Consider the following 24,568-nt stretch of genomic DNA (forward strand, 5'->3'; position numbering starts at 1 on the left):
CCATTCCTCCTTCTAGGGCTAGACGTTGAAACTCGGAGAAAAAGACGCTGAAGTCTAAGTTCTTTTGTTTCCAGGCATACAGTTGGTTCTGAGCATTCTGGACCAGGTCGGGGTCGCCGAACGCATCTTCCAAATAGTCCAGTAGTTCTTCGTAGTCCATAAACTGAGGGATGCCATAGCTTGTTTTGGGTAGGATCAGCTCGTAGGCTTTTCCAACGAGTCTTCCGGCGACATAAGTTAGGCGGGCGGTGGCGGTCGGGAAACGGTCGGCATTAGAGGTCATTTTCGCATAGATCTGTTGGGAGAATCGCCGAAGGTCCTTGCGAGATCCGTCAAACTCCTTTGGGTCAGGGAGTTTCTCACTGAGGACGGTAGAGCGGGCACTTGTAGTAGGAGTAGGCGGAGATACTCTCGATATAACATCTACGGGCGGATTATCAGAGGGCTTGATATCAGGAGCAGGATCGGTATGCGGAGTGTGTTCGTTCGGCGTAGCGGCATCCAGGAGGCGAGACTTTTCAAGTTCAAGTTGCAGGATTCTCTGTTGAGCCTTTTCGATCGTTCCTTCTTGGTAACGTATTACTGCTTTGTGTTCGGAGATAGTCGAGCGGAGGGAGGCATTCGTAGATTCGCAGAGTGCTAATTCGGCAGTAAGGGAGGACTTTTCTTCTTCTAGGCAGGACGCATAGCCGTTGATATTTCTCAAGTAGAGAAGCCAGTCGGAAGGGTTCTGAGCCGCATGTCTAGCGAGCTCCTCCGGGGAGTCCGAAGCCAGCGGCGGGTCAGGGCGGTCGGGCATTGTTCAGCATCCAAATGGTAGGAGCTACGTAGTGTCACGGTAGCAGGCAGGTTGTTTGGCAGGTGGATGCTGGGCAGGCGGATCAGACAATCTATTGCTACGGGCAGGCTCTATCCTAAGCAGGTACAGGCTCTGTTGACAAGACGTAGCTCAAGGAGCTACGTTTCTGGACATGCGCGACAGAATACAGGATGCAGAGTTTTATCCAGCCTCAGGCTTACGTAACCCGGCCACCGGGTTACTCAACACCAACCTCAAGGTTGGGGTCTAGGACAGCGGGTCTGTGACAGTTTTGCTCGTATTACCGGAGGAGGGCGGTTATTAACCTTTCATTAGTCCTGAAAACCTATTAAATAAGCTTAAGAGTATTATTGAAATGCTTTATAATAGGCTATTAAGAGTCTTAATATCCTTTATAAAGGATAAGAGGCTACGATCTAGCGAAATATAAGGGAGAATAGTATATTAAGTATTTTATATTCCCCTTAGGAAACGGCGCGTAAGGTAAAGCATAAACTTAAGGTGCTCGTTATTGGAATAGAGGCCGCTATAGATAGATAAGAGTCGGGGTAAAGTAATAGGTTAGAGGGAGTCGGTTCTATTAGGGAAATAGCGGCTAAAGTAGAGTCTTAGTTCGATTCTAGGGTAATAAAGTTAATAGTAGGATAGTAGCCGTATTTTTTATAATAGCTCGCGTGATAAGTTATTAATTAGGTCGCTATATATTTAAGGATCGCTAACTCTATAAAATTAATAAATACTAGTATAGCTGCCGATTAAGGAGGGGGACAATAGTATATCGATATATTAGCGTTTAAGAGGACGTATTACGTCGCTAGGGCTACGGTCTGCCGCTCGGCGGTGTAGATTACGCTACGGTTTAGATAGTAAAGGTATTATACGTTAATACTAAGCATAACGACCAAGATAGTCTTAGGAAAGGCTAGCATAGAGGAAATTCTGAGTAGAAAGAGTACTTTGGAGACGAGCGGCAGAATCTAGATGCACTAACAATAAATTTTTGGGCCAATCACAGCAGCATACGTGCATGCCGCTGTAAGGTGCATGCCTCTGTATCAATTCCCTTTGAAATATCCTTCGGAGGAGGGGAGAGGAAAGTTAGGTGTGGTAGGCTGCTTGTAAGATCAGGCTGGCAAGACAAGGGTTCTGCTGCGCTTCGAGCATATAATCCCACAATAATCTCAACATCCTCCGTCCACAAGTCGTGATGATCCTTCATGGATGCTCAACGGCCAATGACGTGAAGGATGACAACCCCGAAATAGCAGGCCAGCAAGCACGTTGGCGGCGCAAGGCGGCCTTGATCGCCTCCTCGCTTCTTGCAATAGGCTTCAGCACTTCTGAATGATAGAGAAATGGAAGCCAACGAAGCTATTGATGACAGCCTGCTCTGTTGAGACTGGGCGAGGCTCTCCAAGTGAGGAGGTGATTTGAAATCATGTATGTGGTTCCAAAACTAGTAGATGCGACTGAGTTGTGCGTTTCTCAGAGACAGAATACGGATCATTTCAGAAGTATGGTCAAAAGTTCGAACAATTGAAGACATGATGTTTAGAGCTGTCAGGATGCCTGTGCCACGGCCCTCACTAAGGAGAGAGTCACGGCCAATACCAACGTAAAGTTGAAAGTTCCATGAACCATGTGACGCGTATCTCGGAGTCGTGAATACCCGGAAATGAATACTTTACGGGAGGCCTACATCGGTTTCGTTCAGCACTGAGCAAGGCTCTCAGAGACAGGCATTCTCCGCTGACGGACTTGCATGCAGGCGTACTCTCCTTCAGCTAGAATGGGTCTAAGAATTGACCGAGAGACAGAGACTGCACGAAGTTAGACTGCGCGAACTTATATTGATCTAAGCTACCTATGGAGACCCAGCAATCGCCATGGTCTCCATAGCCTACCCGCCCTATCGGCCTAACGGAGCCAGCGCCGACTATCACTGTTGATGGATTGATGAAGCTTCTTCGACACTCGGATCTCAACGACAGTGACTTAGGAGAAGTTTTAGATAGGAGACACATCATCTCTCCGGTCTACACCGCCCAAGTTGAGCAGGCCGCCGACTATCCAAAGTTCAGGGAGTGGGCAATATCGACCAAGTCGACTGAACTCCTTGTGGAGGGAAGCTTTGGTCCTTTCGAAAGCCACCACATCTCAGCATTGTCGGTCCTGTGCGCCACATTAACACAGACGCTTTGTGTAAGGGAGAATTACATCTCGCTGGTGTTCTTCTGCGGCAGTCATGTAGAAGACGATGACGATAACGACAGTGATGCTGACAGTGACGCTGACGTGACCTTGGCCGCTGGAGGAGTACTCATGATCAAAAGCTTAATTGCGCAGTTACTGGAGCAGCGCAGCGATTTTGAACTGACCGGTTTGGACCGCCAAATCGATAAGCGACTGGTCGAGGAGAGCGATCTGGACGAGCTATGCATTCTCTTCCGTTGGCTTGTCGAACGGCTGCCAGAGGGCCTGACTGTAGTGTGCATCATTGACGGAGTAGTACACTACGAAATAGACTCTTTGGTCGATGAATTGACCAAGGTGTTAGAGTGTCTGCTTGACCTGGTAAGGAATGAAGACATGAGATCACCTGTCAAGGTTCTTGTCACGAGTCCGACGCCGACAGAAAGTGTTCGAGGGTTGTTCGATTCCGACAAGGAAGAAGAAAGCTTCTACCTGCTTCTGGACTCGATTGGTCAAGCTACTTATCTTCCTGATGAGGTTTCTTTCGGATATTTGGACGCAGATTCCACATCGGATGACAGCGACGTTGATTACCACTCCACCACGTAATGAAACAGAAATGGGGGAACGGCGTGGCCTGAAGTCATTCATGTCGGCCCAAAGATACAGTGGATGCCACTTGGCCTAGTAGCGTGTTCTTTGAAGCTTCGTCTCCGGGGCCCGCGCGATTAGAAGCAGGGTCAGGAGGAACAATCACAGACATGGCAATACCTTGCCTCCGGGACACCAGTGCCAAGAGACTCTTCAGAGAGAGGCTCTGATGTGTGGCAGTGAGCTGACTTGTGTGCCACTTCAACCTTACTTTCTCAGAGTGAGAACTTCGAGCACACACGGCGAAATTCAGTCATATGTGCTCATGTATATGAACTCGGCTCGTGAGAGATGAAGATGAAGAGAGAGAAGAGAAAGTTTTGCAGGATATCACGGGTCTGGTTATGCGGCCTCGGACGAGAGGCAAGTAGAGGGATCTCTCGATCAACTCTAGTGGTAGATTGCGGACTGGTATTTCATATAGAGAAATGAATATGAACCCCCGAAGCATTGCCTCGGCCTCCACCTGAGTAAGGCGGAGGTGGCGGGCTCATGGAGTGGACTGCTGATCTCCTCATAGCTGCTAGTAAGACCAACGTGAAATGACAAAGTATCATAGATTACTATAGTCTAATCTCGAGGCTGTGGAAATGTGTATATATGAGAAGAGGTGCGTCAACGCTCAAACATCAAAACCACTAGACTTCTCGTCAACGCCCATCACCGCCTCTGCCCCTCCTCTTCCTCCTCAGCAGCAACCTCATCCCCATCAATCCAAACCTCATGCCCATCCCCCTCCCAAACAGCCCAACTCGCCATCACCCCCAAGACCGCAACACCCGCCAACCCCCACCACACAGCACCGACAACCCCGCCCTCGAGCCCCCGTCCATAAAGCCACCCGCACAACACGGGCCCAATCGTCCTCGCCGCGCTACTAACGCTCTGCCCGAGCCCGTGAATCGTCCCCAGCACAGACGGATGCGGCGTACAGTTATTAATCAAAATCGTCTGCCCCGGCAGCGCAAACGTCCGTCCCAGCACCTGGAAAAGCAACACCCCAACGATAGCGAACCAGATCGCGGGCCCGCCCTTCGGCCCCGGCGGCGGCGCGGCGTCGGTGGTGGGCACGACGGCGAGGTACGGCACCAGGAAATACGTCACCGGGAAAAAGTAGAGAAACAGACGCCACGCCTTGACGGTGCCCAGGTGCGCCGACAGGCGCGGATACACGAGGAGCTGGAGACTGATGCCGATGACACCCAAAATGGCCATGGCCATGCCGACGGACTGCGGGGGCATGCCGAGGCCGCCGGAGAAGCGGAAAGGGAGGTGGGGCGGCGCGGCGGAGGTCGGGGTCGAGAGGAAGACGAACCAGAGGGCGTTGAAGGTGCCGACGTGGAAGGCGAGGAAGAAGTGGGCGGAGAAGGTCATGAGGACGTTGCGGGTGAAGATGCGGCGGAAGGGGAGGCGGTGGCGGTAGCGCGGCCGGGGTTTTTGTTTTGGTGCGGATTCGGGGGAGAGTTCGACGTCGACGTCGGTTGTGCTTGCGGAGCTGGAGTGCAGGGGCGTGTAGGCCGCGTCGTCGGCGCCGTTGCCGATGGCTCTGCCCCTCCGACGGGCAATGAGGCGCCGGACGAGGGAGGCGATGCTTGCTCCCACGCGGGATCCGAGGTCCGGGCCCTCTTCGCGGAGGGCGTCGTGCGTCTCTTCGAGGCAGAGCCAGACGGATAGGGCAGCGCAGGAGAGGAAGATTGCGCTGAGCAGATTCGGCGTCGCGTAGGGGTACTTCCGGAAGAATGCAACATCGCCAAAGAGCGAAGGATAGCTCCCCGCCGGGTCGGAGAGGATACCTCCCAAAATGGGCCCGATGATGACGCCAATGTTGAAGGTCATGGGCAGCAGGATAAAAGCGCGGGCCTGGAACTTCTTCTCACGGACGATTTCGCTAATCATTGTCCGCAAGACGCCGACGTTGCCGTTCGTTGCGCCGCCGATACAGCGAAAAAATAGAGCTTGCGCAAAGGACTGGGAGAAGCCGAAGCCGATGCAGGAGAAGCAGGTGCCGAGGAGACCAATCATGAGGACCGTCTTGCGGCCGAAGCGCTTCGAGTCGGCTAGGCGGCCCCAGATCATGGCTGTGATGAATTGTGCTGCTGTGAAGGAGGCGTGGAGGATGCCGGCCTGGCTTGAGATTACTGAGTCTGGCAGCGTTGGGTCGAACCATTTGAGTTGGTAGAACATGTAGGACTGGAGGCGGTGTTAGCGGGTGGGTAGTTACTCTCATGAGACATGGCTCTATTTTATAAGGAAACACGCATGTGAATACTTTGGATTCAATTTTGTTCTGAATCTTTGCGCTGGATGAGGTTTACTGAAGGAAGAGTGACACGTACCTGGAGAGAAGTCTGAACAAGAGGCTCACTTAACCTCGTCATCGTAATCACAAACAACTGCTGCTTCTTTGGCAGATCTCGCCAAGCCACGGGCGGTGGCTTCTCAGGCTTCTTGACGAGAGGTAGCGGCGGAGGCTTGGGGGTCGCATTCGAGAGCGGCGCATCGGCAGCCTCGACCGCGCCGTCGGTTTGGCCCAGCATCATGGGCGTGTCCTCGTCCGCATCGTCGTCGGAGTCTGAGTACTCCCCTCTTTCGGTGTCGGCGTCCTCGTCATGGTGCTGGAGCACCAGCTCGTCCTCCGTGCGCCGCGGCGGCATCGTGTGGGGGCCCCGGTGCCGATGTGATGGTCTTGGGGTTACACTCCGCCGTTGACCGAGGGGATAACAATTACGGACGTATCTCGTTTGGCCGTTACGAGTGAGCGTGTGTTTAGGTGAGAGATGTAGTGACGGAAATCCAATCTTCTACAAGTTTCATGGATGCTTGCGAGGCACACCAAAAGAAGAGCTGAACATACAACCCATCCGGCCAAATGATGAGGGGACGAAAGAATGCTGACAAGAGCGGTGCTGTTAAAAAGATGAAGTTGGGAAAGGCTGGGCCCAGTATACAAAAAGATCAAATGGACGTCGGGAAAACTCCGCCCAGGCCGGGACGGGATCGAGCCGTGCGGCAACAGGCGAGCGCAGAAAAACGAAACGGAAACAAGTTGCCGCCACTTATCCTCACCAGGACAAGCATGTAACAAGAGTCAGCCGCTACCGCTCAACAATATTTTGCTCGACGCGCCAAACGACACACACACACACACACACACACACACACACACACACGCTTTGCAAGTTCTTGGCAAGTCGCGTGTCATAATGGTTGTGGCTACCTTGGTTAGCTGACCGCTTGACGCGGGTACGTCACAACGGTGAAAAGTTGCAACTTGGCCGAGCCCCCGAACGGCCGATCCCGGCGCCGGGGAACCGGTGTACCCGCAATTTCTTTTTCCACCGAACCGTTGATGTTGAACGGCGCGCCGGATCCCGTGCGTTAGAGTTAACATAGCGGAGCTCCTTGGCATTTCTCCCTTCAACCAGCCTTGATTGAGAACTTCTATTCATCTAAAAGGCATGCGCAATCTGCATTTCTCACCACTCGATCGTAAAGCCAGCAAGGAAGGCTCAATGGGAAAAAGAGAGCTTTGGCATCTTCAGGTGACCCACCGCCGGTGAATGTCGCAATCTGCCGATTCGGTGCCGAAGACGATCACGCCGTCCGGTCTCGCTCAGTACTACGACTAGCAAGTGCATTTCTAGCCTCAACGTCAAATCTCTTCACTTCAGCCATTGCAGCATCCTAAAACTGATACGCCAGCAGTTCATCGAATCATGCATCTTGTGGTATGAAACTAGGTGTGTGAAATACATTAAATATACAGTTAAATCATAGCATTGAAGCAGAAGGCCATCCGCAAAGGCGATCCAGCTTTCATTTTCCATTCACTTTCGTTTCCCTATTCCACGCAACGCCAAGAACGCAGACAATATTCATATCAGTGTCGGAGTGACGCCAAACGAGTGCTTTACACCATCTCTCGCGGTTGGTGTGCTGAACCCAGATCGTTGTTCCGGTAGTCGCGACTACCGCTCCTCTCCTTCGTCGGCTGCGTGGGGTCCGCAACCATGCTAGTCAGGCCGACACTTTGACTCTGGTGAAACGGCGGTTGGTAGGCGGGCGGAGCGGCACCGGTGTATGCGTAACCGCCTTGCGGAGGCGCCTGTCTCCACGGCTCCGGGTTGTATCCGCCCGTTCCCTGGTTGCCGCCGAACTTTGCGGGCAGCCGGCCGCGGGCCCACTTGCCTCCGAAGGTAAAGAACAGCGAGACCAGAAGCAAGAGGATGATGAAGGCTGCAAGAAAGTAATTGAATCGGCGGTTCAAGGCAAAGGAGAAGCCCCTGCACATGTTAGCACATTGATGAGATAATTCGAAGCGGATACACGTACAAGAATGCATTGAAGGTACCGAGAGCAATGGTGATGCGACCGAGCCATTGGTGGACAACCTTGTATGGCGTATCCCGCTGCGTCTTCTTGTACTTTTGGTGATGCAGGAAGCCAATGGCAAATTGGCCCAGGAGGAAACCAACTACGATGAAGCCGATGGTCTGATGCGCCGACTTGAATCCACGAGACTATTGTCCACATTAGCATCGGCATCTCTTCAATACAACTTTACGGATACTTACACGTGAGTACCAGAAACTGGTCAGGACACCGAGGACGAATCCAATGAGAACGATAATCAGAGCAACACCTTGGTTTAGGGCGTGCCATCTAACCATGTTTCCAAAGCGAAGAAGGATAGCGCCAAAAGGAATGAGGAAGACCAAGGAGCCCACCATCAGGACCGCATGGAAGATGGACTTGTAGTCTCTCCGGCCATCGTTGGCAGATACTTGCGTCGTACCCTCGTTGACGGAACTGTCCTTGAGCACGGGCGCGTCGCCGGGGCCAACTGTGCGCTTCATGTTGAGTGTAAAGCGGCCAAACTCCTCGTGGAACTTGACAGATGTGTCCTGCTTATTTGAGAAGAAGCTTCCCTTTGGTCCGACAGCGTAAATGGCCTTTTGGTTTTCGTTGGAGACATCGATCCATCCTCCCACCCAGCTCCTGCAGTGTGCAGTGCATCGCGCGCTGAAGTACATGGAATTGTTGAAAACACCCGTCCCGGCAAGAACGTCCCACTGCATATTATTGTAATACGTCGGCTCGTAATTTCCGTAAGCTATGCGAGGTGAGAAGGTGACGTTGTTGCCCGTCTCGTCGCGATAGATCATAAAGATCAAGCTGCCGGCCATCTGATCCTGGCCGATGCCAATGGCAGCCCATGTGCGGTCGATGGGGGCCCGCATCGTGAAGAAGATGTCCTCGCCGCTGTTTTCGGGTACGGTGAAGCCAAAGGCGACATTGTTCTCCGGGGCGACGAAGGTCGATTGGCCGAGATCATCGTCTTTGGAGCTTTGTGCAAATGAGCATGTCGCAAACGCGGCTACGAGAAGAAGTCCATGTCAGTGTGGGGTTCCCGCTAGATTGACGAGGATGGCGATAAAATGTCCAGGGTCTCTAATCTAGATGTTTGTCTGTGCTTCTGGAAGAAGGAATCTGTTGGATTGAAGCTGAAGGATGACGCCGACCCTCGTCGCTGGACTGGGTCGCCAATGGGGAAACGCGCAAATAAGCAGTCAGGGCACTAACCTGCAGCAAGGGCAACGCGCCCAAGTGTGGAAAACAACATCGTCGCAAGTCTTGTCTGTGGTAGTGGCGGCCGGGGCGCCTGTCGAAGATGCGAAAACAGTCGTGAACGAGATTCGACGTGAGGTTTCAACTGGGAGAGGGGAAAAGAGAAATGAAGAGGAAAAGCTACAGAAAGTAACAGCGTTGTTGCCCAAGGGGTAGAGGGAGAAATCAGGAAACGCAGATTAACTGCTGGTTTGGGCGAAGGCAGGCTGTCTGAAAGGCAAAATAAGGTACTTGGCGGACGACACACGCGCCTGCGTCAAAAGGGCCCGTCTTGGCAAGTAGAAGTGTATCTTTTTTCTTCACTGGATACGTGGTACCGGTAGGTAATTGCCTGCCCAGGTCTGTCCCTCCATAATAACGTCTAACAAGAAGGTGAGGTGGTGGTGAGAGGAAGGTAGGTAGGTACTGTCCGAGGGATGAGTAAGGTTGGGCGTTCCCCGTTCCCTTCCGTCTTCCCTCCCGCCAGCCTCCCACCACGTCTTTTTCTTCCGCTCTGTCTCTCTCGTTCTCAGCGTGGTTTCTACCCACCCAAAGCAGCCGTCTCACCCGCCTACTTACGGTTCTATTGCTACTTTATGCTTGATTAAAGCTGGGCAATTTCATCACCAGCAACACCCCGGCAACCATTTGGCAGATCAGGCACAGCGGAGCACCAGTATCAACAAGGGCCGTCGCAAGTGGTCGCCAGATGGTCCCTCCCCAGGCCTCCAGGGGCAGCTAACAAGGCCATCTCCTGCCCTTGATCCAATCAGGTCATGTCTTTTACAGAAAGTACGGAGTCCCCTTTGTCCCCCTGCTCCTGCACCGTTACGTCTTACTCGGGCTAGAATTTTAGCTTTGGAGACGTCCCCCCGCGGCGCGCGCCCACCTCACCTCTTGCCATTGGACGGACAGCAAGCAATTGCGCCTCTGTTTACCGACACCGAACACCTCGCAGAATTCCCACCGAGTTTCCCCCTTTTTTCTCTCGTCTATCGACTTTCGTCATCCTCCCTCGCTTGACTGCGGAGAAGATTAACGAGCAGTAGACACGGCGATTGGCAGCTGGACACAGATATTGGAATGTCATTCCAGCCCCCCCCCCGGCTCGAAACATTCTCCAGAGTCTCCAACATCTCCAGATCTTTTTCCTTCTCCAGCTGCGGATGTATGGATATATGGATACAACATCCTGACAGGCCTGTGTCTGAGCTTTACACTACGCCACGTCTTCGTTTTCACTCGCCTGTGACTAAAAATAGGCCCGCGCAGTTGACATGATGACTGATATCGTCCGACGCTTCCAAGATAGCGAGCGGGCATGTCTGGGCCACAGCCATTGAGAGCATTTCCAACGCACTGATTGGCCAACGTCCCATCTGCTTCAATGCTGTGCGGCTCATATCCTCGTCTTTTCCGTGCACGACCAATGAACACCTGCTCGACATCACCACCAGGCGTAAACTCGTCTCGACTCTCGACAGCACAGGTCCATGCTTCTAGCAAGCTTTCGCTTTCGAGAACGGCACTTCTAAGGTTCAAGTCATGAGAGCTTGCGTGGCTACTTCCCAAATAGCTTCACGATACGAGATGCCAAAACTTTAACATCTGGGACGCTTACGGCATGCTGTAATGACTGACTGTATTTTTTATAATAAATATAGGCACTATCTCAAATCATCAACGCAACTCTCAATGATCGGACGAGGCGATTGTGTTGATATCTTGTTATCGACCTCCAGAATCGGAAACAGCAAAGCAACGTATCAAAAGAGGGCCCCACGTGGTATGGCAAAGAATGGAACATTCATTCACAGTCTGGTGGCGCATCAGAACAGCTTGTGTTCGAGCGTCATCTCAGACTCGGGCTCCAGACCAACGCAGGCGCGGAAGATGTTAGTCAGCGCGGCACGCTGCTTGCTCAACGCGTTGATGACGGGGGTTCCCGGCGGGGTCAGAGGCGCCTTGAGCATGTAGCTCAAGATGCTCAGCACGCTGTGGAATCCCTTAAAGTCCTTGGTCGCGACACCGTCCGACGAGGAAGCCTTCCACTGGATGCGCGTCATCATTTCGGCCACGAGCACGAGGTCGATGATGAGCGGCGATGCCAGCAGCGAGTCCTCGCACACGTTGAAAAGCGAGATGGTCTGGTGACCGCCCATGAAGATCTCGGCGTAGTACTCGTCGAGCGCGCGCTTGTTGTCGCCCACGGCTGGCATGTACTTGATGACGACGGTGTGGTCAGGGTGCTCGCCCTCCTTGTACAACACCGTGTTGGCCTCAACCATGTCGTCCACCACGTTGGACTTGCTAATCTCCTTGGAACGGAACTGCTTGTGCGAGCTGAGGTTCTTGCCGTCGTTGTTGCCCAGGTGGTTGTAGCTCGCAATGGAGGTCAGCTTGATACCCGCGTTGATGAGGAAGTCGACGAGAGCCGATTTCATCTTGGTCTGGCCCGACTTGAAGTCGTCGCCGCCGATGAAGGACCCGTGCTTCTCGGCCAGCTCGATGGCGCCGGGGACAAAGGTGTTCTGCGGGGAGCCGTTGATGAAGGGGACACCTTCAAGCGTGCAGGCAACAGAGAAGACGGTCGAGGGCGAGACCTCCTCGTGGCCCTCCTCGATGGACTTGAGCAGGTTATCGGCGGTGTCGTTGACGCCCGGGATGATGTCGGCGTATCGCTCCGTGTTGGCGGTCCACTGCACAATGACCTTGTCGAGACCGTTGGCCTCCTTGAAGTCGCTGTTTTCACACTTAGCACCAACAACAGCACCAGCAACCAACAATGCCCTTCATAGCCTGCTGAGAAATTACTTACCGAATATCCTTGCGGATCTGCTCAACGTGAGCCATGGAGGCCTTGCTTCCGGGAATCAAATTGTCGGCCCTGTCCTCCTGGTTGGCAGCGATGAAGTCAGGGTAGTAGACGCTAGGAAGCGGGACCATCTCAGCCATCTCCTTCTTGACCTGCATCTTGAGCGTCGGCTCCAGCACCTGCGCGCGGTCCATGGCGTCGGCCAAGCTCAGCTTGCTGATATCCCAACCGCCAATGGCCAGGTCGTTGGGGTGGACCATGGGAAGCAGGTCGTGGAAGGGGATATTGACGTCCTTTGCCGTCTCGGCGTCGGTGCCCAGCTTGACGGTGGACCCCATGATGACGGAGCCGTAGTAGTTTGCGGCGCGGGCGCCTTCGCGGGTATCCCACTCGAGACCGCGGCGGTTGGCGAGGATGCCCGCGGTGACGGTGGTGCCGTTGTTGCCGCCCCAGCCGACGAGCATCATGCCGACCTTGGGGACCTTGCGGTCCGTCTTGAACTCGTAGAGCGTGGTGGTGGGCTTGGCGACGTACTTGCCGGTGGCGGCGTCCTTTGTGACCTTTGTGGTGCGGTAGGTGTACTTGGAGAGGATCTCGTTGTCGTTGTAGACGACGTTGGGGGAGTCAACGGTGAACAGCTCGCGGTCGTGCTGCTGGGGGCGGTGGGCTAGGTTAGTAGTCACGGCGCCGTTGCCGTTGCCGTTGGTTGGTCCATCTCCGTGCGCGGAGCCCGAGTCTACCTCTGCATGGGGAGCCATGATCTGACAGAGAGAGGGTGAGGTAGATTTGGGGTTTTCAGTGTTCAGGCGGTAAGTTGGTTTGTTTCTCGTTGATGAGAAGGGCCTTTAGAGATCAAAGGCCGAGTCCGCTGAAGCCCCGGGGGCGGCTGAGCAGCGGGCTCCTGCGTACGGGTGATGGACCCTAGACATTGAGGTTAGCAAATGTGTCATGGGGTTTGAGATGCTTTCGTGAACGGTGTGATATGAATTGAGTTGAGAGTGAGGCTATACTTACGAGTTGAGGAGGTTGGAAAACGTCTTGACGACGGGGATGACCGCGACTCGTAAGCGCGATCAGACGATGGAGGAGGTTTTTGGTTAGGTGGTGGTTCTTGGTGGAAGCTTTTGGGATCCTGGTGAGACTATTCTCTTTGGTCTTCTGTGATGGGATGAAGAGAGAAAGAGAAGGAGAGAGGGAGTGGCTTCGGGAGACGTGGGTAAGGTAGGTATATAGCTCGGTAGAGTGCGGGATACGGATGGTTCGTCTAAATGCTAAGTTAGATTAGAGCCAAGGAGCTATCCGGGACGCCGGCGGAAGGATGAGGAAAGGGCCTGGCGCTACGTCGTCCGTTGTTGGGAGGGGCGGTGAGACGGGCGGACGGACGGGGTGACAGGCCAACAGGGGAGGGGGAAGCACAGCTCTGGTGGAGTTATCTGTATGTGACAACAGTGATGGGAACACGCAGACAGATGTTAAACGGTTACGGTAACGGCGTGTTTGTTGGGTTTAGTCTTTGATTACTTTGGGTACGTCTGCATGGATGAGCCGTCTTGGAGGTGCATGAGGATGCGGGATAAAAAACAAAACGTAGGATAAGTAAGGTATGGTAAGATAAAACGCTCGCCTGGCGCGGGATAAGTAGACGAACAGATCACTGGTGTGATGTTTGTGAGAAGGCTGTACGAGGCCAAGTGTCGTGATGCAGATAAGCTCTGCAGAGGTTTATGCATTAGGCTTATCTTCCATGTCCCTCTTTCTCTATCTGTCCTCTTGTCATTGCTTGTGTGCTCTGTGTTCCTGTGTACACATCCGACGAACCGCATGGCGCGTGGTCTCTTTTTTTGTGGTAGGTTTTCACATGCCGCCTTGGTACACACGTACACGCGGGGACACAACCTTATTGCGAGGTAATGCTCTCCTCAAGTGTACTATGGCCGAAAAGACTCACATCCGTCTGTCGTACCCTCTCTCATAGAGATATAGACTCATATTGCCCTCATTTCCATGCTTGACTTCAACGGTATTATTCCGCGCAAAGGGTGTCCGAAAAGGTGTCCAAAAGCAGCGTCGTCACCAAGAACCCGACCCAGTGGGATGGCGGGGCATTTCAGTTGTCTCCAGGCTCCAGCTGCCCCTCCCCCCTCCACCGCCCCCAATTTGCTCTGATGTGGACAGTGGACACGAGCAAGCGAGGGGAGGCCTGAACCGGCTACCGGAGGGGGGGATGGAGGGGCATCGACCTTCTAATTGGCTCCGAGTCCGTGCCACAAGCGTTCTTTCCGCCGGCGACCTCGGAGCGGATTCTTCGGCTGAATGCGGGGCCCCGTTGTGGGAGGTTGGACCGTTGGAGGACTCTGGAGCACTAAGGTGATTTGAGCTGGTTATTCTTCTGAACGCTCACAATGCTCCGGGGTTCATCAGTTTATCAGTACTTGTTCAATATCCAATAGTGACAGCAATGGGGCGTATTCCAGCCGCGTATCGATGAACCCACCTGTACATCTGCTTCTCCCCTGCCTCCAATCTTCCCACCCGTGCCCAAACCTCCCGCCGATGGCCCCCTCCCTACCACCCTCCATCTCGGCTAGTCTTCCGCTGGGCTGATGGCTGCTGTTCGGTGTCCACTCTTCTCTTCAACCGCATGAATCCCGCATGAGCGTGCCTGCAGGACGCGCCAGGGTATTCGAGAACAGCGTACACGCCAGCTACCTACCTTACCACAAGGGCACTATGCACATAACGCTAACGGGCTTCACTTGCGCGTATAGCGTTCTTTTCCCATGTAAGGATGTACAGCAAATAGTTTCATTCCCTCGCACTTCATCCTCCCGAATAACGAAGCATTTTACCCTCGGCCGAGGGACTTTGAGGCGGCAGGAGTTTCTTGACCGCTACTGTTGTAATTTATCCTTGCCAATGTGATGATTCCCGATTGGGTTTGTTGGGGGGATTACACAATTTCATGCGTTTCTCTCAGAGTGTCTGCACTGCAGGTGTCTTTAGTTCTCTGTCTAGAGACAGACAGAAACAGCAGGGAACGAGAAGCAGCCGAGAAATCTCCGTGTCTTCCGAGCAAACAATTTACGTCCTGACGCTGAGCTATACTAGCAAAAGTGTCGTTGGATTACCCTTCTTGGCGAGCTGGCACGGAGTGTCGGAGTAGGCCATCTTACCGCTCCGTCGATGTCGGGATGCCCTTTAACGGGATGGAACGTCAACTGGAAACCCGCCGAGACCGCGACTTTTCAGCTTGCGGGACATCGGCCCTAGCAGGCTCCTCTTCAGTGCCAGGTACTTATTGACTTGCTTAGGTAGGTATCTCTGAGGCAGGCAATGGGGTAGCCATCTTGTTTGGTTGAGCATCAGCCGCGAATGGATATAATTGAATCTATGCAGTCTACTGCCAATTTGGAGAGGGTATTTCTTTGCACAGATTGAGTTCAAACCTTTTGAACTTTTGCTCCTTACTTGCTATTCTGTTTGGCTCCGCAGCCGGAGGGTACAGAGGCGAATATGTTCAGAGGACCGCCCTCGGATGAGGGTTATCTGATATACCATGGCTTTGGGTAAGCAGCTATCAGTTCTAATTGAAGGATCTTTTTGACAGAGTTTTGCCGGAGAATGCGACCCGCTGAGCCCAGCAAATCGGTACCAGCCCCACCGAGGATCTCCATGTTTAGGCCGAGTTCTCAGAGGCCCGTAACGTGACTTTTCCTTCCGGAAATTGTAACAAGCATGAAGTGCTCTCTGCCTAGAGTAATAGATGATTAGCTACGTCTAACGTATGAAGTTTGCCCTCATGTACGTGCTCCGAGTCCGCTGTCGTTAACCGCCTGCATCTCGCTCTAGGCCACTTAAGAATCAAGCCGGGTTAAGGCAGATTCCAGTGAAGAAGAAGAAGAAGAAGAAAAAGAAGAAGAAGGAGGAGGAAAACCAGCAGGTGTCAAGAAGTGGTTCTACTACAAAACTAAACAAGACTATGACGGGCTATGATGTATCAAGAACACTCCGATACTAGCGGGAAGCAAGGTCGCTAGAGGACATAAGCAGGAGGAAACAAAGTTCATAAAGCATAACTTCATCCTACCATGATAATTCTCCCAACGACGTTGACCACGAAATTAGGTTGAGCGTATCCAAGTTCGACCACAGGGAGTACAGGCGAACATTACAGAGAAAACGGAGAGCATCATCTCGAAATGGAGACGTTATCAAACGTATGCGGCTCTTCTCCTACTCGGATACTACCATGCATCGTAAACGCACTCTCGCAATGCATTCACAGAGGCAAGAACCTAAAACTCTCCGAGATCTCCGCTGGGATACAAAACCAACCCGATGGGCCTGACCATATTCTCCGCAGAAACAATTCAAATCATCAAAGCTTGATCTTTTCCCCCATCTTCTTATCCCACCCACCGGGCCCGGGACCCCGGGCCGGAAACAATCTGCGGATGCCGAGCGGGGGGTCCCAACGGCGGACCCGTATTTCCGAATTCGAAAAAGAAAGAGAATGGGGGGGCGGCGGAAATCCCATCTCGAGTCCCTCTCAAACTACCATGAAACATCGCACGTCATCTGCACTTTCGCGAGGTCTTTCAGATCCGCGCAGATGAACGGGATCGGAAGAAGGACCTAAGGGAATGGAACCAACCTCGGAACTCCGAGGTAACTATCACAATTCTGGATCACTCTGGATTTCGGAAACTCCCATCTACACACCCACAGGAACGGGGACACATGTCACCCCAACTCCGCGCGGCATTCAACAAGATGTCAATTACCTAGAAAGAAAAACGGTGGCCGCCGTTCCCGCTATGCCCGGCATTCCCGCTGACGTACACCACACCTCATCGAAAGACCAAAAAAACCTTCAACTTCAACTTCACCCCCCCCCCCCCCCCCCTCACACCCAACGCCGTCCCGTTCTAGAACCAAGTGAGGCGAGAGTTCTTGAAGCTTTTACCCGTGCTCGTGCCCGGAGCCGGAGGGGGGCGTGAAGTCGGAAAGCGGGTGGCTCTAGTACCTTGCACGCCTTACGGACATTGGTATACTAGGATCAGTCCCCTTCATATCGCTAATGTTGATTATTGTAATCTGGATGGAGTAGGAATATCTCCGGGAATCTACTCTCTCAGTCGTTACTTACATCCAAAACCCCGAAGATCTCAGAAAGAAACTTTATGAATGACCAATCTTTTTTGGCCACTTGCGGGAGGATAAAAACGTGGCCAGCCATCAGTAGAGAATTCCCTTCGAATGTATGAGGGTGCGCGTAGAAGGATACAACAGCATACTTCCTTACAGCGATGACGCCAGCCCAGGCACGCCAGGTACGCGCATCAAGAGTTCAGACGAAGTGTGGAAAGTGGGAGGGGTAGCCGGCCGGGTTCGCCGGAGTTGACTCGCGCGTTTTTCACGCATCTTACACATCCGACCTCACATTGGCCACCGGGGCAAACGTACCGGTGAGAAGACTGACTTATTCTCCGACCGGAAGCACTCTCGTAGAAAAGACTCTGGCCTCGGTGTGGGTTTTTTTTTTTTTTGGTTTTTTTGAAGAGGCCAGTTGAGCCCCGTTGTATATTCTTTTTTTCCCGGAGGGAAATACTTTAGCTAGAACCATTGTAGATAGATACCTTGTGTGCAGTGTCGTGTAAGCCAGGCCACCCAGGAGGATCTACGCGGCATTGAAACGTGCCTCATAAGGACGCATCCGCGAACAATTCTGCGGATCCCTCTCACCCTTCCCGTTTTGCTCCACCCGCAGCTAGCAGAGTCCTTGTGAACAGAATGCTTATTTTCTCAAAAGTCCGATGTAATCATGACCGGTGGCTGAAGTTGTCCACCAAATACCTCTAGTAGACAGCAGTGAACACGGCCAAGATTAGTTAAGGTAGTAAATATCTGGCATCAAAAGTCACAAGAAACAGTAGGCGAAGAGTAATTTTTTCAAGAACCACAAATCATCTTTATTTCATCAACACTTCTATGTAGCAGGACTATAGACAAAATTCCCAACGTATCCACAGGATATCATGTAAAGGATGGAATGCAATGATACAAGAGAGAGTAAGTAGCAAGCAATGAAGCCAGAACTCAGTCTGTTTGAAATGTTTAACTAACTCCCCCGTTCGACGGTTGTAGATCGCAGCACCAATGCCCCTGGCAAGGTTACTCGAAGAACCACCCCGTCAACTCCGAAATATGTAAAATGACGACCTTTTTCCTCCCTGCTGCGTAGCCGTGCGCAAACTATTTCTCCGATGCTCCAAAAAAGTGCGAAACCACTTTAGGCCTTGAAGTCGCGGGCGGAGCGGCGCTCCGAACGCTTCTTGAGGTTGAACTCGACGGCGCGCTTGCGGGCGGCAGTGGACTGAGTGAAGGCGACGGAGCCACCGAAGGGACCAGCAAGGGCGGCGTTGCGAAGGCGAGCGACGCAGACGTTGCTGGCGCCACCGACGTTGGCGTCGCAGGTCATACCAGCGGGCATCTGGACCTTGACGGGGAAATCCATGGTGGAGGCACCGGACAGACCGCCGATACCGATACCGGGAACGTTCTGGGTGACCTCGGCGGTCTTGAAGGCAGTGGGGTCGGTGCCGCCGGAGGTGCCGTCAATGTCAGCCTTGAGGGGGCCGGCGCCGTCCTGGTTGACCTGGTGGAAGGTCATGGAGATGGTGCCATCGTCGGCGGTGGTGGGCATGCCCTGCTGGACAGCCATACCGGTGGCGGCCTTGACACCAGTCTCGACAGTGCCCTTGGGTGTCTTGGCGCCCTTGCCGGCCTGGCGGGCGGCGATGTTGGCAAAGCGGCGGGCGAGGTTGGCCTCGTGGATCTCACGGGCAGCCTTGGTGGCGGTTGTGTTGCCGGCAGCACCGTTCATGAAGGTCTGCATCATGGCAGCGGCATCGACGGGACCACCACCCTGGGTGCGGCCAAGAGCGGAGGCCTTGGCGGTGCCGAGCTCGCGGTCACGGATGATGGAAGTGTCGGCCTCGGAACCGCAGCGAGGAGAGGCGCAATCACGGGGAGTGTCATCGATCACTGAATGGTGTTAGTGGAAGCTCTTGCATATCAATCTGATATGGTTGGCTTACAAGAAAGACCGGGAAGGTTGACACCGTTGGCACCCTGAACACCGTCGATGACACCGTGGGCAAAGACGTTGGTGGCAGCGAAAGCCGCGAGGAGGAGAGCTGAGCCGTACTTCATTTTGGCGGTTGAAAGATTGGTGAAAGTTAGTGGAACTAAGAATGCGTACTATTAAATTGTAAAAGGCCGTGTAGGAGCTCCGGGCTCGTGTCGGAAAGAAAGGCAGATGAAAGAAGGCTGAAGTGAAGATGAAATGCTGATGAGAAGGGAAAAGACGAAAGTTTGACCGGACATGCGAGTGATTCTTATACAAACTTGTCGATACTCTGGATGACAGGTCTTGGACAGTCTTGGTAGACATTTGATGGGGCTTGGCAAACTACGGGCCCAGTTCCCATGACCAGGGATTGCGGCCGTTGCGTTCTCCTGAGTGAAGCATCTTGCCGCTGACTTCTCACGAAAGATCAGTTGAAGCATTGATCTGACGACTGGACGACGCAGGCTGTGTGCACCAGCAAAGGCGAGCTTTCGAAAGATGCGATTGGTTTGTGACCGTTGCGAAGGGGTTTGCGGGTCCTGAGCGATGACCGGGCGAGAGAGAAACGCCACGCGCCAGGGAGTTAGACCGAGTCCAGTTTCCCTCCGGCAAAGACGGCCAGAATGGATTATGCAGGAACAAGCTATTGGTGATCTCGAACCCGATTGGTAGATCTTTGAAAATCATGGTTGTGGGGAAGCGAGGAGGCTCTCTTCAGGAGTAAGGCTAAGGAGTCTCCACGGTTGTTTGGGGCTCGGCGTCGATGATGTCGGACAAGGTTTAGCGGCGGGAGCGTTCCTGGGAATAACAAGGGCCATCCCATGTCATTCTGCAAAAGATTTGAGAACGACGCTAGGATGGTGTAGATCCTCAAACGTGAGGCGTGTGAGGTTGCTGGCCAGGGCCAGCGAGCTTGGGCCAGATACGCCGCTGACTGATTCCTGATGGAGGTTGAGACGGGGCCAAACACCACGGAATTCGCGAGAGAAGCGTCTCCATTCGTATTCAGGAAGCTCCGGGAGGTAAGTGGGCGCCCCTCAGGTCTCCATACTCCGAGTACGGGAGAGCGTCGAGGCCATGCCACCATGCCTTGTTGGGTAAGGGCCCCGGATCTCTCGACACAGCTCGACACAGCTCGACTCACCGCGGCCGGGTTCCACTCAGAGACCGAAGGACATATGAGGTAGAAGTTGGGAGTAGGCAGAGATTCTATCTGCACACAAGGTAGATAAGACTCCGCTTTCGTTTCGGTCCTCGGACAGAAGACGGATAGACTTAGATTGTGGTCCCCTTCTCCATAAGGAGTTGGGGCGATATTACTCATGGAAGTTAGATACCTACGTCCGAGGTGGTGGGATCTTGTCCAGAAGATAGTTCACGACATTCGAACCGTCATCGAGAGACGTGAACGACGTGACATTGTGACATTTCCAGCCAGCCGCTGACATGGCTTGGCAGGACCAGTAGGCGGGATGAAAGCTCGGCAATGGGATGCCGTCTCGAGTCGAGTTATGACAAGCCTTCGACGAGCCGATTGACAGCCCTTGGCGAAACTCTAGGCAAAGAGAGGCACGAACTCGGACGTCGGAGGAATTCCATGTTTCGTCCACGATGCGCACGGTTGTTTCCCCCTTTGCCCTTTGCCCTCCGCCCTCCGCCCTCTGCGTAGTTTGGCCGACTGATGGCCCCCGGCCAGGTGGACAAGGTGGTGTAGTTGACGGTGTGAGGGGCTGAGGGGGATCTGCCGGTAAATCCGCCGCGCAAGAAAACAAGCATAACCAACAGGGGATGACGTCGATCGGCGGATATGCTTGTTCTGAGGGCTGTGCAGACCACCTAGCTCCCTTTTGCGACACAGGTGAGAAATCTGCAGCCTCGATGGGTCGCAATCTGAGTTTGTTTAGTTTTGGTGATCCTCAGACCTCGACCTGGTCATGGTGGGTTCCATCTCGCTTGTCTCATGAATTGTCATGGCTGCACGCTCGTCGGGTTTGGAAGCCATGCTGATCTGTGAACTCCTTCGCGGCATCATTGCATTCTCGCTTTCGGTGTCCAGACGGTCTTTCTATCGGCTTTCACCAGCGTTGAGGCTCCTCATCGATCATGCAATTCTTTCGCAGTACGCGGATGAGTTTCGGCAATCAGATCGTGCCTATTGCTTCAAACCCGGCCCGGGTTTTCAGATACACAAATCTTTCCAAGCGCGCAGTAGCAAGATGAAGACCCAGATCGTTGGGTTCAACGTGTTAGTCATGCTGTACGCGTACCATAAACCCCAAAGTCCGGGTCGATGTGCTCGACCATGATCAGGGTAGCCCAGCCAAAGATCTCGCAAGGGCCGGGAAGAAGAAATGACCGAGGTATTCTGCCTTGAAATGGACATACTCTGGAAGACGACTGCCGGGAGCTCCTTGAGGTTGTCTAGCTTCGTACAACACACCGATGGAGCTATCGGTTAGAACAGGTCCATCGGTGGAGGCTAGCTAGACAAATAGGACGAAGGGGGCCTCCTTCGGCCGTTGTAAGCATCTCATTGTCACGATCCGAGGTCTTTTTGCCCGTAATGTTGCATGCCTTGGCTTCGTCCGAAGTACGAAGAGTGCTGCGCCTCAAGATTGCTTCAATGAGACGGAGACTTAGGTGGTGAAGGGATGAATAGCTCGAATCCTGATTCAGTTGCGACGATTTCCTGACAGGTTTGACAAAGGTGTTTGAGCCTGGTGAATACCTTGGTTGAACGAAACCCTGTTCAACGTTCGGTAAGGTTCCCATATGCTCAGCGCGGCATAAGGATGATCTTCCAGATCCCCTTGCTTTGGAGCATCATACCAGAGGAAATATCGTCTTAGGTGAGCGGTACATGCTTTCGCGTAGGCGCATGGACGATAGCCGCCTATGGCTCGTCTCGTTGTCAACGTCTGTCCGCCAAGAGTGACGTTCCTCTCAAGTTCAGACCGCCATGAAGCTAGAGTCATCCCGAGATGGATATGTTCTCTTGGGCAAAGTGATTGCAGCCCCGACTGACTGTAGGCACTTGCGGTCACCACGAAGCAGAGAGCATCGTTAACATGGCCACAACACAGCCAGAATCTGGGTAACCTCTGTAGTGAAAGAATGGACCAAAACAAGAAGATGAACCACGTGTGCGAGAAAAGATTGTGTTACACCAAAGACTCAATGGACGCAGTGACCAAAGTCGTCGAGTTGTCGACATGGAGGGTTGTAGTTGCAACGAAGTCTCTCGTGACGTTGTTCTTGGGAGGAAGATCACATTGCCAAAGAGGGCAGGAGAAGAGTGCAAAAAAAGGGCAGCCACAAGAAGCTGCAGATGGCCCCAGCGAATAAGGTCAGCAAGTGTGGATGCCCGCTGCCCACCAAGAGTTTCTCCCCTGGACGGCCCCTGCCACTACCGGCGTTAGCGCCATGAAAGAGCCCCCTCTGCGCCTGCCGGGCCCTGATGACTGCCGCCACCCGCCCATTTCGATACTGCCCGTCCCGAGACCGTCATTCGTCAACCTTCTTGTTTCACTCAACGATCAGAGCAGGCCTCTTTTCTTCACTTCTTCTCGCAACAGCCAATCCATCCTCACCAACAACAATGTCCTCCAACAAGAGAGGTGTGGCGCATGAAGTTGGCAGCCATGGGCCGTAATGGGCCAATCATCATTGACCCAAAACGCCATTGAAGCCTCAAAATGCCGACCACGTTGACTCTATCCCGATGCCAAGAAAGCGACAACTGCTCCTCTATTCCCCTCACCTTCGGTTCCCAAGAGTCGATAGCAAGTCCAATGGCCCATATTCGGATGAGCATGTGGCACTGTCTTCACAGAAGCCAATCCTACTGACTGGTTGATGGATGTGGCAAAGCTGCCCGTCTGGACAGGCATCTCAAGCCTTCGAGGACCCTTCTCCGTCTTAATCCCACCTGCCTGATCTCCATGATACGCCATGACCCAATCACACGAACAAAAGCCGTCGCTTCAACAGCAACAGTCCGCAGAGACATGGCTCTTGGGTGCCATCGCTCACATGTCGGACCATTCCATTACGAGGGGTCATTCAGCTCTAGATCAACAGGCGCTTCCAGATTCGGCGTGTTGGCCTCCCAAAGTCTTCGTCCAGAGTGTTGGCAGGTGTCCAATATGACATCTGATTCGTCAGCCCGTCCGAGATGTCACTTTAAGCTATCATCAGGCCCCTGACGGCTGAAAAATTGCTGGACTCGATTACATTGATTATATACTCGGTCTTGCGACCCTCAATAAGATGCCGATTCTGTTTTTCCCACCGTTGTCTATCGTCGTCACATCACTATGCGCGGTGCATACTTTCTGCCGGCCTTCGTGGGCGTTGCCGTCGCGGCATCTTGTAACGGCAATGACGCTCTCTGTGGAAAGAAGTATTCCGACGTGACGTTTGTCGGTTCCCACAACAGTGCCTTTGTTGGCATCACTCCGGCCCACAATCAATATGTATCGGTAACAGACCAGCTTGATCTCGGCGTGCGCTTCCTACAAGCTCAGACCCAGAACAAGGACGGTCAGATCCAGATGTGCCATACGGACTGCGCTCTATTAGACTCTGGGCCGTTGTCCAAGTATCTCGAAGAGATAACCACTTGGATGGAGGCGCATCCGCGGGAAGTGGTCACTTTGCTTCTAACAAACATTGACGCAATGCCGGTCACGCAATTCGGCGACACTTTCAAGAGTACGGGGTTGGATAAGTACGTCTTCAAGCCTGACGAGAAAGTGGCTATAGACCAGTGGCCTACACTTCAGACCCTGATTGATGATGGGACGAGACTGGTCGTATTCATGGGTATGTTGTTGAATCGCCTGTGACGACTCATCAGCAGTGACTGATAAAGACAGACTATCATGCCGATACGAGCAAAGTCGATTACATTCTCGATGAGTTCCAGTATTACTGGGAGACGCTTTTCGGGGAGACCGACTCAAATTTCCCCAACTGCAATATCGACCGGCCGCAAGGTCTAGATCCGAATGGCTACATGTATCTTGTCAACCACTTCCTCGACATTGAGCTCTTCGCAGGCATCAAGATCCCCAACCAGATTGAAGCACCAAAGACGAATTCCCTGTCATCCATTGACAAGCAGGTCAACTTATGTAGAGGCATGTGGGGAAGCACACCGAACGTCGTTTTGGTAAGTCTCTCTCTTTTTGGACACCGAGTTGGCCGTGTTAGCACGGCGTCAATGTGTTGTTTGTGCAAGGCTGACCCAGGACAAAAGCTCGACTGGATCAACATTGGCGAGGGGATCAAGGCACAGAGCCAATACAACGCATGAAGAAAGGAATTTACGTTTGGATGATAATTTCAG

At 53.1% G+C, this 24,568-nt stretch overlaps 9 protein-coding genes across 9 annotated transcripts; 4 read left to right on the forward strand and 5 right to left on the reverse strand.

Moving 5' to 3' along the window:
- Positions 1-2,776: 2,776 nt before the first annotated feature.
- BDP81DRAFT_308816 (uncharacterized protein) lies at positions 2,777-3,622 on the forward strand (the record flags this gene model as incomplete). Its single annotated transcript, XM_060583499.1, has 1 exon — positions 2,777-3,622. The coding sequence occupies one exon, from the start codon at positions 2,777-2,779 to the stop codon at positions 3,620-3,622; it is 846 nt and encodes a 281-aa protein (XP_060450589.1).
- A 581-nt stretch (positions 3,623-4,203) lies between these two features.
- BDP81DRAFT_365308 (major facilitator superfamily transporter) lies at positions 4,204-6,781 on the reverse strand. The gene is made up of 2 exons (XM_060586505.1): positions 6,001-6,781; positions 4,204-5,854 (listed from the first exon to the last, which is right to left on the reverse strand). Exons 1-2 carry the CDS (start codon positions 6,316-6,318, stop codon positions 4,325-4,327), a joined length of 1,848 nt encoding a protein of 615 aa, XP_060450590.1. The 5' UTR covers positions 6,319-6,781; the 3' UTR covers positions 4,204-4,324.
- A 360-nt stretch (positions 6,782-7,141) lies between these two features.
- BDP81DRAFT_365312 (uncharacterized protein) lies at positions 7,142-9,779 on the reverse strand. The gene is made up of 4 exons (XM_060586506.1): positions 9,248-9,779; positions 8,239-9,041; positions 7,997-8,184; positions 7,142-7,947 (listed from the first exon to the last, which is right to left on the reverse strand). Exons 1-4 carry the CDS (start codon positions 9,285-9,287, stop codon positions 7,575-7,577), a joined length of 1,404 nt encoding a protein of 467 aa, XP_060450591.1. The 5' UTR covers positions 9,288-9,779; the 3' UTR covers positions 7,142-7,574.
- Positions 9,780-10,909: 1,130 nt separating this feature from the next.
- On the reverse strand, positions 10,910-13,208 carry BDP81DRAFT_85256 (myo-inositol-1-phosphate synthase). Its single transcript, XM_060596387.1, has 3 exons — positions 13,097-13,208; positions 12,090-13,007; positions 10,910-12,013 (listed from the first exon to the last, which is right to left on the reverse strand). The coding sequence occupies exons 2-3, from the start codon at positions 12,842-12,844 to the stop codon at positions 11,101-11,103; spliced, it is 1,668 nt and encodes a 555-aa protein (XP_060450592.1). The 5' UTR covers positions 12,845-13,007; positions 13,097-13,208; the 3' UTR covers positions 10,910-11,100.
- A 499-nt stretch (positions 13,209-13,707) lies between these two features.
- On the forward strand, positions 13,708-14,216 carry BDP81DRAFT_416010 (uncharacterized protein). The gene has a single exon (XM_060589493.1). The coding sequence runs from the start codon at positions 13,786-13,788 to the stop codon at positions 14,059-14,061; it is 276 nt and encodes a 91-aa protein (XP_060450593.1). The 5' UTR covers positions 13,708-13,785; the 3' UTR covers positions 14,062-14,216.
- Positions 14,217-18,378: 4,162 nt separating this feature from the next.
- Positions 18,379-19,301, reverse strand: BDP81DRAFT_457381 (uncharacterized protein; the record flags this gene model as incomplete). Its single annotated transcript, XM_060593278.1, has 2 exons — positions 18,379-19,133; positions 19,187-19,301. The coding sequence occupies 2 exons, from the start codon at positions 19,299-19,301 to the stop codon at positions 18,379-18,381; spliced, it is 870 nt and encodes a 289-aa protein (XP_060450594.1).
- Positions 19,302-19,581: 280 nt separating this feature from the next.
- Positions 19,582-20,634, reverse strand: BDP81DRAFT_85278 (uncharacterized protein). The gene has a single exon (XM_060596388.1). The coding sequence runs from the start codon at positions 20,540-20,542 to the stop codon at positions 19,862-19,864; it is 681 nt and encodes a 226-aa protein (XP_060450595.1). The 5' UTR covers positions 20,543-20,634; the 3' UTR covers positions 19,582-19,861.
- A 510-nt stretch (positions 20,635-21,144) lies between these two features.
- On the forward strand, positions 21,145-21,722 carry BDP81DRAFT_85280 (uncharacterized protein). The gene has a single exon (XM_060596389.1). The coding sequence runs from the start codon at positions 21,189-21,191 to the stop codon at positions 21,522-21,524; it is 336 nt and encodes a 111-aa protein (XP_060450596.1). The 5' UTR covers positions 21,145-21,188; the 3' UTR covers positions 21,525-21,722.
- Positions 21,723-23,534: 1,812 nt separating this feature from the next.
- BDP81DRAFT_309411 (PLC-like phosphodiesterase) lies at positions 23,535-24,535 on the forward strand (the record flags this gene model as incomplete). Its single annotated transcript, XM_060583544.1, has 3 exons — positions 23,535-24,042; positions 24,096-24,391; positions 24,479-24,535. 3 exons carry the CDS (start codon positions 23,535-23,537, stop codon positions 24,533-24,535), a joined length of 861 nt encoding a protein of 286 aa, XP_060450597.1.
- Between the last annotated feature and the right edge of the window lie 33 nt (positions 24,536-24,568).

This window comes from Colletotrichum phormii, assembly GCF_030913505.1.
Source record: "Colletotrichum phormii strain CBS 102054 chromosome Unknown BDP81scaffold_2, whole genome shotgun sequence".
In the NCBI taxonomy this organism is placed as follows: Eukaryota; Fungi; Ascomycota; class Sordariomycetes; order Glomerellales; family Glomerellaceae; genus Colletotrichum; species Colletotrichum phormii.

Bases quoted from the DNA above. Each gene is read 5' to 3' on its own strand.
- BDP81DRAFT_416010 (XM_060589493.1), top strand. From the start codon at position 13,786: ATGCAGATAAGCTCTGCAGAGGTTTATGCATTAGGCTTATCTTCCATG.
- BDP81DRAFT_85280 (XM_060596389.1), top strand. From the start codon at position 21,189: ATGGCTGCACGCTCGTCGGGTTTGGAAGCCATGCTGATCTGTGAACTC.
- BDP81DRAFT_85278 (XM_060596388.1), bottom strand. From the start codon at position 20,542: ATGAGTAATATCGCCCCAACTCCTTATGGAGAAGGGGACCACAATCTA.
- BDP81DRAFT_365312 (XM_060586506.1), bottom strand. From the start codon at position 9,287: ATGTTGTTTTCCACACTTGGGCGCGTTGCCCTTGCTGCAG. The intron at 9,042-9,247 runs GTTAGTGCCCTG...TTCTTCTCGTAG, and splicing joins GCGCGTTGCCCTTGCTGCAG to CCGCGTTTGCGACATGCTCA. The intron at 8,185-8,238 runs GTAAGTATCCGT...TGTGGACAATAG, and splicing joins CCAGTTTCTGGTACTCACGT to TCTCGTGGATTCAAGTCGGC.
- BDP81DRAFT_85256 (XM_060596387.1), bottom strand. From the start codon at position 12,844: ATGGCTCCCCATGCAGAGGTAGACTCGGGCTCCGCGCACGGAGATGGA. The intron at 12,014-12,089 runs GTAAGTAATTTC...GTGTGAAAACAG, and splicing joins CAGATCCGCAAGGATATTCG to CGACTTCAAGGAGGCCAACG.
- BDP81DRAFT_365308 (XM_060586505.1), bottom strand. From the start codon at position 6,318: ATGCCGCCGCGGCGCACGGAGGACGAGCTGGTGCTCCAGCACCATGAC. The intron at 5,855-6,000 runs GTACGTGTCACT...CACCGCCTCCAG, and splicing joins TTGTTCAGACTTCTCTCCAG to TCCTACATGTTCTACCAACT.